The following is a 16,447-nucleotide window of genomic DNA, read 5'->3' on the forward strand; positions in this document are numbered from 1 at the left end:
TCCTACTCTCTCATTTCCGCAAGTTTCCGGTTGCGTTCGAGGTTGTGACGCCGCAAAGCCCAGGGTAGCAAAAAATAACATTTTGAAGGTTCGACTGATTATGTTGCCTCCTTAGGAATGCTACTGTTACCTAAAAGCTATCTGGGCATGTGTCCCTGAGTCACCTCGTACGATAACCACGAATGAAAATGGCGTGGTCCAATTCTAGGGCGGAACCACACGTCGCAAACACCGTGTCTACAAAGATGACTGCTTGAATTCATATAGGATAGAATGTAGTTAGATGTTTTTATAAACAGCCAAATAAAAACAAACACCGCGAGCTTGACCTTTCAAAATTTAATTATTAGATATAGTTTTTATATTTTTTAATTTTGTTTATAAACGACGGACATTGGTGCACCTAACAAATGTTTCATTCTCATGGATAAAAACTAATTATTTATCAATTCCACCTTATAAGACATTAATATGCAAAATCACCTTTGGGTAATGCACGAGTTTATTACTAAGCATATATTATTTTGCGAGTTATCCTCAAGGAAGGTGTATTGTTATAATTTCAATGTATACAAAAAATAACATAACGACCGAGAATATTTGGAGGCTGCAAGTGTGAAATATGATCGTTTCGGCATATAATTCATTATTTCTTTTCGGATAGTTCAAATTATGTATATCTATTCAAATTTACAAAATTTTCCTAACACGTCAAATTCCGCTCTCTGCTTTTCGAGTGTGTTGATTAACACTGGTGTTCGTTTTTATTCAAGTCGCCTAAAGCCATCTGACATTACTATGTAATGACATCTAGTGGCAAGTAGTTACATACGTATATATATGTACGTACACACCTACCAGTGTTCCGGTTTCCTCATGATGTTTTCTTTCAAGGAATACGAATAATACATGAATTAAATTGGTATACTAAAACTCATGTGATGTGACAGTAGGGTTTGAACTTGGGATCTTTCGATCACAGGCGGATGGTCTCAAACACTTGACCGAACAGCCCTGGTGGAAACAGGTTTTACAAACCTGTTTATTGTAGGAAAAGATGAGTGTTGGTCTGTTTCGTTGAAGGGTTTCCTATGCGCATCATCGATATGATGATGCGCATAGGAATAGCTGATAGCTAGTTTAACGTCGCCACTGCTGTTGCACCGGCCTTCCATTAAGATGGATATCATTTTAATTCACTATGTTCTTAAAAATACCTTCTAAAATCCTTTTTTGAAATATTGAGAGAAGATTTGATTGATAATATTAAATATTAATTAATGTGGCTGAGCCTTTGATTATGTAATCCAAGTATCAAAAGATCATAAAAGGGAAGAAAGATAATATTATTCTAAGCCAAGGATTATTTTCTTTAGTTAATTAAATCATTGAAATACTTGTCTTTAAGACTTCAAGATAAATATTTACCGATGATTCATGTTGGAAACCAATACATACAAAGAATGTACCCTGAAGACATACAGTCGTGTAAAATAATTGCTTCATTTTTCAATTTTATTATTGCATCGAACTTATGGAGGTTATAATTGGACCTCCATTCAATATACATGCTTATGAATATTTTGCTGTATTTTATTTCCTTACAAATTGCACTCCAGAGCATCTTATCTTCAGACGAAAATGTCCAACCATCCTCAAGTTATCCTCATTGCAATGATACCATTCATTTTCATCTTATCGAGTCGTAGCGCAGCGTCCCGCTTTTCTTAGTATAAATCATAGATCTTGAACCATTGAACCGAGGTTAGATGAATAGAACGAATCCATTTAAAATATCTCGGCAGTTTATGGACAAGAACCCTTTGGTCCTATTAAGTACAGCTGGATTTTTTTTATACTTAGTCCCGAGGAAAATATTGTGGGATGCTCGACAAGTTTAATAATAGAGTAGTTCAGATCCGATCTACGTAATTGGCATAACACATAATTAGTTTCCTAGTTGCAATGAATGTAAAATAGAATTACGTAGTTAGATATTGTATCATCTTGACTGCGTAAAACTAAATGCATATTCATGCATATGTTGTTATAAATTAACATGCATCTAAGAATTTATTAAAACAGTTGGACTCGGACAATATATATTTCTTGGATGGCCTTTAGTCATATAAAATACTAGCTGCGCCCCGGGGCTATGCTCCCGTGGGAATTTCGGGATAAAAAGTACCCTACGTGTTATTCAAGGTCATATTTTACCCGTGTACCAAATTTCATAACAATCGGTGCAGTATATTTTGCGTGAAAAATTACAAACATAGACACCCATACATATATTCTCACAAACTTTCGCATTTATAATATTGGTAGGATTATTTAAAGCCGTCAAGTGGGACGACATGACTGGATAATCGGAAGAACAAAAGTTTTCCCGCTTTAGGTGGAGCGGAGGTTAGGTTAGGTTAGGTTCCTCGGAAAACAATTTATTTTGGATATATTTTCTGTATTTATAACTTGACGTTATATAAATTTATTAGCCGCTCAATAATGTGTCTCTACAACATTAAAGTTTCCTATTACATAAGCTAGTGACGAACAGACAGAAATGAAGTGTAGGGTATTTTTTGTGCGAGGCATTAATAATAATTCAAGGCATTTTCCCGAAAAGTTTACAAGTATAAACCGATTATTAATTATTATTCGATTAAACAATCAAAATAATAAATAAATAAAAAACATTTATTGAATAAAAACATATGACATACTTAATACTAAATGTACTGTGACCATGCTCAACCAACTGCCATCGAACTAGGAATTAACCTGTATCTCGAGTGGCAGAAGGCATTGCAAATGATACACCGAAACAGAAAAGTATTACATTTGAGTATATTTATTCCCAAACTAGTAAAAAACTGTACATTGGGAATTAATTAGTTTTAGAGTATTGTCTACAAATCTATGATAAAAAGAAAAAATGGAAATGCTCTCAGCCGCCTTGTGGTAACAAAATATAATAAGTAGGTACAAGAATAGATATAAAATTATAATGATATGTTCATGATCCCACTAATAAATAAATAGTTGCAACTAATTGTATGGTTAGGTACTCTCTAATAAATTGCCTGAAATTTTGAAAGAATATAATGTGCACCCTCCATCCTGACCCTCCTCCCGCGAGAGTGAAGCTCCATAGGTTGTAATAATAACGTGTAGTATTAAATGAAATATGTAGGTAAGGCGGTGCTAAGTTATTATTATTTCACTATTAGGCAAAAGATTTTCAGTGTTGTCATAATTATATGTCAACAACCATTCCTTTATTTTTTGTTTGGCGATTCTTTTTGTGCACGGATAAATTCTTATTAGTTTAGTTGCCTTATTGTACATTATGCAGCTAAGCACTTTAAAGTGTCGCGCAGCAAAAACAGTTCTGTGTGTAGGTGTTGCACAGACACGATCCCATCTGCGCCTTCTCCTACGCAGCGTGGGGTCGTAAACCAACTGAGAGTGCTTACGAAGTAGCAGCATAGAAAAAAACACTTGACGAACGGTCAAGAGTGAAGTCTCCGAATAGAGTTTATGAGTGGGATACCGAAGGGGTTTTTTAGTCATAACCTTAATAACTGCCCTTTGTGCCCGTTCAACTGGTAAAAGTAAAGTTTTAACAGCTCCTCCCCAAGCTGTAATGCAATAAGATATAATTGATTGGCACAGTGCGTAATATACAATCTTAAGCGTACCCAAATCAGCCACTGAGTTTAAATTCCTGAAAATGTAAATTAGTTTCCTAATCTTGTTTTTCAAGAACGTCAAATGTTTGTCCCATTTTAAATGTTGGTCTACGTACACCCCAAGGTACTTGGCTGCAGATGTTTTAGATATGACAGTGCATGTGCATAAAGACTGATCTTGACAGTTATGAGCTCTAAGTACAAATTCATCCTCGGAAGGTAGTGTGGACGCATTTATCGAAAAAGTTATATAGGTGGTTTTAGCAAGGTTTAAGGTCAGAAGGTTCGAGTCTAGCCAGGTCATAATCGTAGACAAAGCAAGCTCAGCGTTTGTGAAAGTGTCAGTCCAATTTTTACCATAAACTACGAGCGCTGTGTCATCTGCATATGTGTACAAGTGACAATTTTGGAGTTGAAGTTTACATAAATCATTTATGTATATTAAAAAAATAGAGTAGGCCCAAGAATTGACCCCTGAGGAACGCCAAAAACCAGTTCCACAGCGTCACTGATAACATCACCTATTTTAACACATTGTGTTCTATTTCGAAGATAGTCACTAAATATAGATAGAGGCAGGCCACGAATTCCAATGCGCTCCAACTTTGCCAGAAGCAGGGGAATAGAGACGGTATCAAAGGCCTTTGAGAGGTCTAAAAACATACTAAGACATCTTTCTTGGCTATCCAAATATTGTACGACATCATTCAATAAACAATGTACAGCGTCCTCCGTGCTAAGACCTCTCCTAAAACCGAATTGATTTGGAGCTATGATATTTTTAGACTCTAGATAGTCAACTAGTCTTTTATTTAAAACTTTCTCTAGTATTTTAGAAAGAGTTGTTAATACCGAAATGGGCCGATAATTAGTGATACCGTCTTCATCCCCAGACTTAAAGACAGGAGTTACGACAGCTTTCTTAAAAGCAGTTGGAAATACCCCCGTTGACAAAGCAAGCTGGCAAATGTATGTTACAACCGGAATAAATATTTGACTTGAAGTTTGCAGGATTCGTGAAGATATGCCATCCCAACCAACAGAGCTGTCCCTCCGTAACCCCATAATTAAAAGTTCAATCTCCTGTTCATCTACCTGTGTTAAAACAATTGAATCCCTTTCCCTGTGGGGAGTAGGTAATATAGAGGATGACCGCTGTCGATTTAATATTTTATCCGCCAAATCCTTACCGACATTGGCAAAAAATTGGTTAACTTTATTAGCTGAGACCTTACGATCTTGATGCAAGGCCAGTAATCTATTCGCCACAGATTTATTTTTATTAATATTTGAAATTTGTTTAACCGCTGACCATGTATTTTTTGGGTTACTTTTGGCATCTTGTAGAATCTTTTTATGATAGTTATTTTTAACGTTTTTAAGGAGCTTGTTAACAAAATTCCTATATCTCACGTAAGTTACTTTTAGGATTATGTTTTCCGGCTCACGCCTAAGTTGTCTGTGCATATTATCCCGGTTCTTTATACAACGTATAAGACCAGGCGTAATCCAAGGCTTTATTTGATTCTTTCTTCGTGTAATTTTGATTACATGTGTATTCTGTTTTATAATATTAGAGATAGTGGATATTAGATGATTAACAGCATCATTTACGTCCCCCATAGAAAAGATAGGGGAAAAATCAGTGTTTGATATGGCAGTGTGTATAGAATTGTAATCTATATAAGTTCTGGTTCTCGGGGGGCCTTGCAATTTTAAAAAATCAATTAAGACAAGACGCACAGGGCGCACGTTTCGAGAAAAAAGCATGTTGGTCAGGGTTGTCGCGGCGGCCTTCAATCACGCGACCGACGTCGGCCCTAGCTCAACATTTATTCGTAATTTTACAGATTTCCTATTTAAAGTCCTGTTTTCAAGAGAACGAAGGAAATAAAGAAGAAAAGAAAAATATTTACCCAAAACATAAGCATACAAATTGATGTTATAATGTATTAAACCTACATGTTTTACCGAATATAGGTATGCAAATATAAATAAATAAACGAGGAGCATGCTATCTACTACAAATGAAAAAATAATTTGATATCCTCGGAGTTTCGGAGTGAAACTTAGATGAAATAAAAAAAGCACTCTGGGAGTGCCGGCAGAAGTGAAAACTTGAATAATATTAACGTTGTGCATTTTTGACGTCTTACGAATTTTCGATCAGGATCACGTGTCCTGACACGAGTTTAACATTTTCTACCCATCACAAAAAGTGCACAACGCCGCTAAAGAAGTTTTCACTTCAAAAATGTAGATCACTTAACGACCATGTACCTACGTTCAAATCGGTTTCGGGGACTAGTCCTATTCGTATAAAGGTACGTACTACTTGTGGTAATGGTAAATAAAATCATTCATTACAACAAGGTCTTACAGAAATAAATCATTAACTTAAGTTACAATTAAGTTTACGACTCATTTTTTATATAAGACATTGTTTCTTGCCTTTTATGAAACAGGAAGAGGCGGGTGTCAAAACATAAGTACTTACGGCATGAATTCAACTTTTGATGATTGTAAGAAACATTATTTTTTAAATTAAGATATTTATAATTAGAATTTTAATAAATTCGGTGTTTTGATTCGGTAATAATAAGTATATCAAAAAATATTTTTTTTTAACTGCCAGTCCTATGATGCTCAGTTAAGATGAAATAAGTAACAATTTGAAAATAGAAAACGTTCGCAGTTTTGCACAGCAAAATTATGAACCCATAATAATGCTCGAGATGATGTTAATAATAATATGTAATATATGCAATGATACATACAATGATAACAATGCAAATTCACAAAAGAGCAAAAAACACACTCGTAGTCTCAAAAGTGGTAAAGAAAAAATTGCATTGAGAATAAGAGACGTGATATTATAGCTATACTTATCTGTTTATGATGCTATACAAGTACATGACTAAGCATTATTAAGCCTAGAAGAAAATAATAAAAAAACCACCTTAGGTACCTATCAATCATGCACTCATTATTTTCACAATCATCGACGGATTTCATTGTTAATTGGATTAGTTATTTTAAACGAGAAAAATAATTTTAAATATTTATCGATGCAATAAATCATGAAAAAACTCGTTATTCAAGAATTAAGGATTTCAGGCGGTACATTTCTAGCTCTGATCGCCAAAACCGCAATGTTTATTATTCTTATTGCAATTTTATAGCTATGTTAGTATTGCAATGTACATATATGACTGACTGACCAACTCAGTTTAACAGTGTACTATCTAAGTACACCAAGCTAAGATAACATTCGTCTTTTACGACACACTTTGCACAACAAAACACAATAAACATAACAATGCACAACAAATAGGAACTTAGAATAATAATGATTCATTATTCTGAAAATAAATGAAATTCATCGTGAGCACGACAATACACTACCTTGTTTGTTTCCGATAACTTTGAGACTTTTCCTGACTTTTCTCACACTAATTTGTCCCCACCTAGAATGTTATTGTCTTTTGAGAACATTATCAATTGTAAAATCAACTTCGCTATGCGGCAGCAGGATATCATATATAATTATTGAAATTTTAATGAGATAAAGGCCTTCTGTTAAGGTCAAAATTAAAATTAAAAATAATATAGCAACACCACCTAATACAAAGTAACAGTAGCTTCACATCCTTTCAATATTATTATAATATTAAGTGTTATATATTTTTGTATACTACTGATATGCAAACAAGCACGCGGCCCACCTGATGGGAAGTGGTCACCGCAGCCAATGGACGCCTGCAACAATAAACTCTTTTCAAACTCCATATTGTAATCTCTAGGGAAAACAAAGGCGGGAGCTCATCCACAGAGTACACGGGAGGAAGTTCCTTAGCGCACTGTACGCGATGCTTTGGGCTCCGAATACAAATTAAGAAAACGATTTTTTGTTATACACAGGACTATGGGGCAAAATTAATTAAACTTGAAATAGCACGTAGGATCAGCTGTTTGTAGTGCCGAAAAGCAGTTGGTTGGATATATGTTCTACAACTTTTCTTTTCTCTACTTCCATGTTGGACTCGAACGAAATAGCTTATTATTATCTCAGCAATAAAAACGTACCTACCTACTTATGATTCTTTACATTTAGAGACATACCTATCTATAGGTATTCAAGGAAAAAAGTAGCGATTTTTCATTAGGTTCATTAATTTAATTTTAAAACTTACATTTATAGTGTCGGATTTTATAATGAGGAAAATAAAACATCATTATTTTTTCCTAATAAGTAACACGAGCTAATGCGCTTTGTGTCGCATTTGCATCTTTGTTAATTTAACCTGAAACACCTACGTAAAAATATTTTTATCTTACATTTAAAGAATACTCCATGACAGACTTGAAGGAGTGTAAAGTTTTTATACAATAAAAATGTTATTTGCCGTGTTCCTATTTCTACTCCAAATCCTCCTGTGGATGTCATACAAGGCGACTAAGGGACACATGCCTTAATAGCTGATAGCCAAATATCGGCAGGCAGCAAATCTTCAAATTTTGATGGTTGATTTTATACGCGTAATCTGGTCTTCGGAGCCACTCTGCTCCGAATAATCTGCACGCGTGGATGAGAGAGACATATTGTCACTTATACACCAGTGAAGTAAATTATAACGAATTTATTAAATTCTCATTCACGATTGCGAATTTATTATTCCTCAATCGTATCGCAGCTAAACATCATAATACTCGTAACATATTTTCTTCACGTATGTAGGTAGGTAAGTACCTATATCTTGAGGTGTAGTTGGTCTATGATGACCTTGTTTCTTTATAAATAGTTATTTCAACAAAATATGTCCATCAGACTGACTATATCACTCCCTTATCTTTTGTAGTTTAAATGGTCTGTTCGAGTTCCTCGTCAAATGTTGTCATTCTTTTTACGTTCAAAATGTTCCGCGGGAGCAATGACCCGCGGAACATTTTTTACCTAAGTCCTACATATAGATTTTATTCATTTTTAATGTAATGTAAAGTTTATAAACAGCTTTAATTTTTGTTACCTTAATTTAATTATCATGTAAATTAATATTTACAATGTAAATTTATTTTTTCTGATAAAAAGCATTGATTGTCATCAGAAAATCTTGATCAGGGTATTAACTATACTAGCCTTTCTCGACGATCGTTGGACTATTTTGGAAACTTGAACAGCTGTTCCAAAATCAATTAAATCTTTTAATGTTGCCCTTTTACAACAAAATGTTATTTGGTCTTCCTTGACAAGCTATAAATAAAAATTATTACGTCACAAAAGCTAGTATTTGTGAAATACGGGACACCAAAATGAAATTAGTAGAAACGGGACAACACGCAACATTCCGGAACAATCCCGGATTTGGCAACCCTACCCATTAGGGTAAGGAAATTGAAACCTTGGATTGACCACTGATAATATTTATATTACAATGTAACTTTATCGAAATTGTTCCAAGCGGTTGAGCCGTAAATTAACAGATGGACAGATTTTCACATTCTATATTTGATTTGTCAAAAATTGTCGTTAATAAACGAATGCGTTTATTAAATATACAAAAACGATGTGAATATTCGCGAATTCGATTTAGAATATTCATTAGGTACATTACTCTTACAGTATAATATATATATATATGTATATATTTCTCTTGATTCTTGATCAATGAATAATCGACTTGTCCTTGCTGGTCCACATTCAATTGGTCAATGAACTAACCTAAAGGTTTCATTAGCAATTATACAAGTCTATTCTCAACTAACTTATCGAGTCTGTTTGATGTCACCTGTCAACAAATAAATATTGTTTTGTAACGAGAATCAGTTAATAATAATTATATTTTCAGTTTTGTAAAACGTATACGTATTACGATGTAATAGAAGAGTTAAAACTGTTCAAGAATACTTCAGTTTGTATTAAAAAAACACAAAAACTACTGAATAAAATTTGTCAGACCTTTTTTATTATGATTTTAGCCCGAGTGAAGACGGAGCGCGCCGCTAGTAATTAATAAAACCTTTCATCAGTTACACACAGTGTAGCCAAATGAGATATGTTAAACATAAACTGGTATATGTTTATGTTTAACGCTGTTTGAATATTCCTGCTTTTCTAAGCAAAATACGTAATAACTGAAAAAAGCAATTGAAAAGAGTAATAATAATATGCTTGGATTTGATTCTAGAAATCGAATGCGAACTGTACGAGAATTTTATTTTATTTATAGGTATACAAAATAAAAGAATTGAGTTCACGTTAGTCCGGTAAATAGGTACGTGGGCACGAGTACCGCGCAACAACAAGTTTGAATTGATAAACTCAATTGAATAATAGTGCTTCGAACTATTGGGATAAAAGCAAAAAATAAAGCTACTTCTAATTTACTACTAAATATATAAACATAAAATGAATTCTTTGTTGATTCATTTTATGTTTATATAATTTTTAACACTGCTTGGTAAGTACATAATTTGCATGCATATTATGTACAATATGCATGCAGTGTGGTGTAGTGCAAAAATATGTAAATCGGTTATACGAATTTTTATATTGTATAAAACAACATAGTATTAGTAATAATAGGAATAAAATATAGACGTATTTTATGACATGAATATTGTATGCAAGCTGGGAAATGAGTCATTTCCTTATCTAAGGTAATTTCGCAAGTGCCATATTATTAAAAAAAACAATTCGCTAGCTGATAGTAAGTATTAGAGCAACATAATATATTGATTTATTCTAACATTATTGAGTAGACACATTATGATCTTACCGAGTTGTCACAAACTCGTTAAAAACATATGATATTAAATATGTTGGTTAAATCTAAGTAAATCTACTTAGGGAAAACATTTAATTTTTAATTGTTAATTTAAATGGATTTGTTTGTTGTTAAAATTTATTAGCCACCTGAAAGATAAATAAGGCTCAACCACTTATAGATACTTCACTTGATTCGATGCCGGTGACTTATAGTCTGACAAAAAATGACCATAAAAAATTTTGAGAGATAAAGAATAGTGTTCCAATTTATCGTATTAAGGAAAACTTTCACTCAATTTTTCATCGTGGAAATAAATTAATAAAATCGTGATCTAAAAATTTCAAGTGGAGTATCCGTTTTCGCGGCGTCTGCCTTTAAAATGAATACTTGTCTTTACTTTACTGACCGCTCCAGGGATCCCAGCGGATATGAAGAGGGCCAGGGTGTCAGGCCACGGCAATAACTTGTACTGCTCCCACCACCGCTTCACCACCAGGCTGACGTAAAAGCCGAGTACGAACGACATCGGGATAGACTCGCTCTGAGCCCCGAAGTACTGCCTCACTTTTTCGAATATCCTGTGGAAGATAACACCCGTGAAAGTATTAAGATTTCAGCTGTTTACCGGTACTCGAAGATAGCAAGCGCAGTGTGTGATTCAAAGCGTCGACTTGAATGACATAAAACTGAAAGATCAAAATTCTTCTAAGGATATCTAGTTACCCTTAGAAGAATTTCAATTAACAATGTCTGTAATCAAATTGCAAGTACAATTTGACCAGTTCCCATGCTTTATTAGGTAATTCATTCTTCTCTGTTTCAAAGGCCTTAACGATTTTGGACTAGACTAAACTATTTATGTTTTTCAAAGTGATATATATATACCTCCCTAAAAAATATCCGAACGACCGCTAGGTTACACAAAAACGATAATATAATGACGGAACTAGGTTTTTAAAGAAAAAAAAAACAAATACCAAATTATCACACAGAGCCTGGGAAGATCAAGTGTTATAAGAGTACCTATTGTTATATTTGGTTTCATAACTTCTGGTATTTAATTACTTGTATGTGCCATTTGATATTAATTTGAATATTTTAAAGATTATATCAAACTAGCTTTTGCCCGCGGCTTCGCCCGCGTGAATTTCATAGCAAAATCTCAGTAATGTTTTTATCGCGTACTCTGTGATATTAATTTGAATATTTTAAAGATTATATCAAATTTGAGTCATATAAATATTATGTATTTTATAAAAGTAGTTTGGAAGTTTTGGAAAGTTTTATTCAGTAGGCACTGACACAAGCTAAGTACCTAATTATTTAGTTACATCATAAAATCAGTTAGCACTACTTTACAGTCTTAATCGTTATATGTAATTTACGTTGATGATTGCAAATTATTTCGACAAAACGAATTATTTACTAAAAAAATGCATGTTTTGATTACATGATATTGTAAGTTGCCAGCCCACTTTCTGCAATTGAAACTTTTTATTTAGTTGAGGATTCCTCAGGAGACCTTCAGGATTTTGAAACAATAAACGATAAAAAATAATTTCTAACATAAAATCATGGAATTAGTAGGTACTGACGAAGTACTTACTAAATCCATGCATAAAATAATTGGTCCATTCTTATAAAGTTTACCTCAGTATAAATTCCTTCCTTTAGACATGATTGTCAGATTTTGACAGATTCCGTATAATATATTTATCTGTGAAATGACAACTATAATTTTAATGGAAAATTATTCAGCTGGAAATTTTGGGGTAGTAAAATTTCGAGGCTCGTTCCAAATTGACTGGTACATTTCGACGGTAGACTGTAATTTTTTAAAGTCAATGAATAAATGATGTATTTCATCTGTGATTTCATCCGAAGTTCAATAAATAATTTTTGTTTTTTTTTTTAATTTCTGCTCAAATTTTTTTTCATAGGATAAAAGGAGAATGTAAAATTTCGAGACTCAAGATTTTTTTCATAGAAAATTGGATAAATAGGTAGGCACATGCTGAGATAACATGTAACAATTAATTTTATAACTATATTCTTGTGTATAGACGCTGAGCAAACAGCAAAAAATATCAAAATTACGCAGTAAGGTTTTTGTTTTCGAATAAATTACTCGTTATTTGTTGTGGATAGTGATATCACGTTTTCAAGCCACACTGCCTGCCTGCGTGCACACAACCGCAGCAAAAACAAAACAGGTTACTGTGATTTTTCAAACTTAGGGTGGGTTACACGAGTCAATTTTGATGTTAACTTCAATCTGCACAGAGCGACGCAGATTAGGTACGCCATTTCATACCATCAGCAGGCGACGGCGAGGGAGCACTGGTTAACGTTAACGTCAAAATTGACTGGTACAACTGAGACTTAAAATGTACTACATAATGTGATTGAGATTTTTTCTCATTGAGTATGACAAATTTGATTTACATCTAAATTTGTATCTCACAGGGCTTCACTTGCACACATGCCTGTGACTGTGAATGACTCCAGGGACAGGTACAGATACTTCCATATTATTAATACATAATATGGAAATATGGATTTTATAGTATGGTTTCACAGCTAAACCGCAGTACTGATATTGATTAATTTTGGTATGCATATAAAAACTCGAGTACCTAGAAATATATATATATATAGGTTTCTCGCAGTACTTTACAAGTGAACGTGATTTACGACTTCAATGCTGCAAATTGCATTCCTTTGATGTTTGAAGATTTTATGATATATATATATATTATATACGATATATAACCTCTAGCTCAAATCATTTTCCTCTCTTGGAGTTCGAATACAAAAAGCTTAGGGTAGTTTGAAGTCGGTAATTTTTTGAAGAGGGTTTCATGGACACTAATATAAATGTTTATTTAATGGACAGTTAAAAAAAAACCCCGACTTTCAATATTCATTTCGCTACAGCTTTTGAATGGCTGAACCGATTTTGATCAAACATATCTAAGAACCACAGCATAAAAATTTTCTATCAAATAAAAAAACCGCATCCAAATCGGTTCACCCTACGGTGCCACGTACACAGACAGACAGACACACTTAGCGGTCAAATTTATAACACCCCACTTTTTGTGTCGAAGGTTAAGAAATGAAAAATAATATTAGGTGATTATCTTGAAAACTATGGCGTAAAGAGCCAAGCTATTTCAGGCGAATGAGTGAATGAATCACGGAAGGTATTAAACCAGGTAACAAAATGTAAATATTTTTTATCGCCGTTCATGTTTGAAGCGATTACCGCTCGTGATTTAAATACACAGTCGATCGATGTAACAATGCACCGCGCGATGCAATAAGCGATACCTACCTACATACGAAACCAGTCACATTGGGTGGAGAGGAAAAAGCGGTTGAATTTAGGTATGTTACTATATAGTAGTTTAGGACGGAAAGATCTTATGTTTTTATCATGACTATTAAGTGTATAATATGGCGTGGTCACGTCTAGATCGTTTACGGGATAGACAGAAACAAGAGTCACGAGTAAGCAAGAAGAATTTCCAGATAGGTGCTTCATAGTACTAGCTCTTTCCTTTGGTGATATCTCCTACATACGTGATACAAGTCCAAGATGAAATGAGGACACGTAAAAATTTTATTTTGTACACCCAGGTGATATCACCCAAGTGCACGAAGTGGAAGAATCTATTGGATCGTGAACTTCAATAGCTTTCAGGTCAAGTTTGCTTAGCCAACTCACCATGTGTGAACCATGTCTAATGATGGGTGATACGTGTGTTATATTCGTGCCTGTACTATACATCAACGAAGGGGGAAAATAAGAACCATGGGCGTGAATTTATGCGCAAAGCAAGGCCATACGTCCTTAAGGCGTCCTTGCTTCTAAATTGTATCTCATAGCAGATGCTTCATTTTTAAGGTCTGAAAATTTGTCTACATAATAATCTATATGTTCCTGTAAAGACACAAATTATGATGCACGATGCGTCACAATGATCGCTGTCCACTATCCATTGAAGGCGGCATTCTTAAGATCCACAAATCCAACCAACATCCTACTAATATTACAAATGTGAAATAGTTTGTGTCATTTAGTTTCTTTTTCCATCTCTTTCTATCTTCAGCCATCGTTCTGACGTTCCTTTATGACACCAATGTTGCTCTCTCCTTTATTTGGTCCATTTAAGTCCTTCTTGGCTTTCCTTTTCCTCTTTGCCTAAGCTAGGTTAAAGTCTGTATTTCAAAACTTGAAAGTTGCCATGCAAAAGTTGACATGCATTCTACAAATAGTTAACGGAGGGAAGGACTACCTTACATATACCAAAGTATAAAAATGTGAAGCAATTAGCTATGGAGAGAAAGCAATGGAAGAAACTTCACCGTAAAGAGCCTCGTGAAGTATATATGACATATGAACCCTTAATGACTCAGTCATGTCGAGAAACGGACGAGTGAGTCGAATAAACTAAATGACCATTCTTACATATTCTAAAACAAAGTCGTCTGTCTGTTTGCGTTAAACTTGGATTTTTGTTTTATAAATCACTTCCTGGTATTGTTTACGAGGAAGTCTCAAGAAGGTCCCTCCAGAATCAACTCTCCCAACTCTATATATTATACTGTACACATTACACTATATACATGACTTGAGAAGTACCTATACTTCTCAAGTATGTGAAACCTACTATACCTAAACCGATATAAAAAAATAGTATTTCGTCAAGAAAAGCTGATAAAACTAAATGAAAGCAAAGATACAAACTTTATGAAAATAAAAAACAAAGATTACTTAAGTACCTTTGCTGTTCTTCTGTGAGCGCGAATCGATACAGCAAATTTATTGTGTAGTAAAGTGTGAGATATGCTAACAACTCTCGCCACACCAACTTGTACACGCTGCCTCTCCATCTGTGGACGAAATTATTACCATTAGAGACATTATAATTAATAATATAACAAATAAAATAGAGATAGATATGCTGCCATCATTCACAAAAAGTCACGACTCAATGCCGCCGCTGATGGGGCTCAAACAGAGTCCTACAGATCTTAAACTACGTACAGAATGGACGCAGAGATGTTTAGATACCTCCACATAGAAAGCGATTTTTCAATTTTGTCAGAAATAAATCCTACTAATACCTACCATAAATGCGAAAGTTTGTGATGATGTTACTCTTTCACGCAAAACCTACTGGACCGATTGTTATGAAATTTCTTATTACGGATATAATAGGTATAACCTGAAATAACATAGGGTATTTTTTATAAGTAGGCTCCCGAAATTCTCACGGAAACAAAGCCCCGGAGCGCAGCTAGTATTTATATTTTAATGTTGGGCAGCTTATATTATATCAATATTCAAACTCAAAGCTATTCAACAAAAATATGCACCTGTTAAACATTCATGATAAGCAACAAATGTTTTTTCTAATAAAACTATAAATTATATTTATTTTCTACAGCTATTTCTCAGCTCTGCTTTGCTAATTGCGTTGTGTTTTTATGGAAAGTCGTGCCAAGTAATAGTTAGTCTATTGTCGGCTCCTGCATTTATTACACTAAGTATTAAAATACCACAATAGGAGACAGTCGGAAGAAATGTCGACAACCTGACCTCGTTGAAGTGTTTTATTGGTAGATAGTAAGTAACGTAATCTTGCCGTGGCGAAACCAGGAAAAGTTACATTGGTTTTGTAGTTATATTCTGTCTTTAGTAAAGTATTGCTCTGAACTAGTCAGTTTTATGGATGAACTGATAGTGGATAACGGGACGATGTAGATTTAATGTGCAAAAGACTTTGTACTTCCGCGTTTGTCTTATTTAAATTATCAAATAACTTAAATACGAATGTACTCCATACACATCACGGTTTAGATGAATCAGTTCACAGATACGGACAAAATTTCTGAGAAAATTCTACAGACAAGAATTTAGCCTTCAAAGTGCAAAAAGGCTGTATTTGAGCAATGTTTAGATTACAAAGTATTGGTAGT

General features: G+C 34.0%; 1 protein-coding gene across 4 annotated transcripts in view; it reads right to left on the reverse strand.

Moving 5' to 3' along the window:
• Positions 1-16,447, reverse strand: part of Best2 (Bestrophin 2) — a 31,779-nt gene that overhangs the window by 7,893 nt on the left and 7,439 nt on the right. The window contains exons 2-3 of one of the 4 annotated variants that reach the window (XM_053767690.2): positions 15,248-15,358; positions 10,857-11,037 (exon numbers count right to left, since the gene is read on the reverse strand). In XM_053767690.2, coding sequence (XP_053623665.1) covers positions 10,857-11,037; positions 15,248-15,358 — 292 coding nt within the window. Of the gene's footprint in view, positions 1-7,097; positions 7,160-10,856; positions 11,038-15,247; positions 15,359-16,447 lie in introns of those variants that run through there. The other 3 variants (XM_053767691.1, XM_053767692.1, XM_053767693.1) reach the window with 3 other exon arrangements.

Source organism: Plodia interpunctella, chromosome Z, assembly GCF_027563975.2.
Source record: "Plodia interpunctella isolate USDA-ARS_2022_Savannah chromosome Z, ilPloInte3.2, whole genome shotgun sequence".
Classification (NCBI taxonomy): Eukaryota; Metazoa; Arthropoda; class Insecta; order Lepidoptera; family Pyralidae; genus Plodia; species Plodia interpunctella.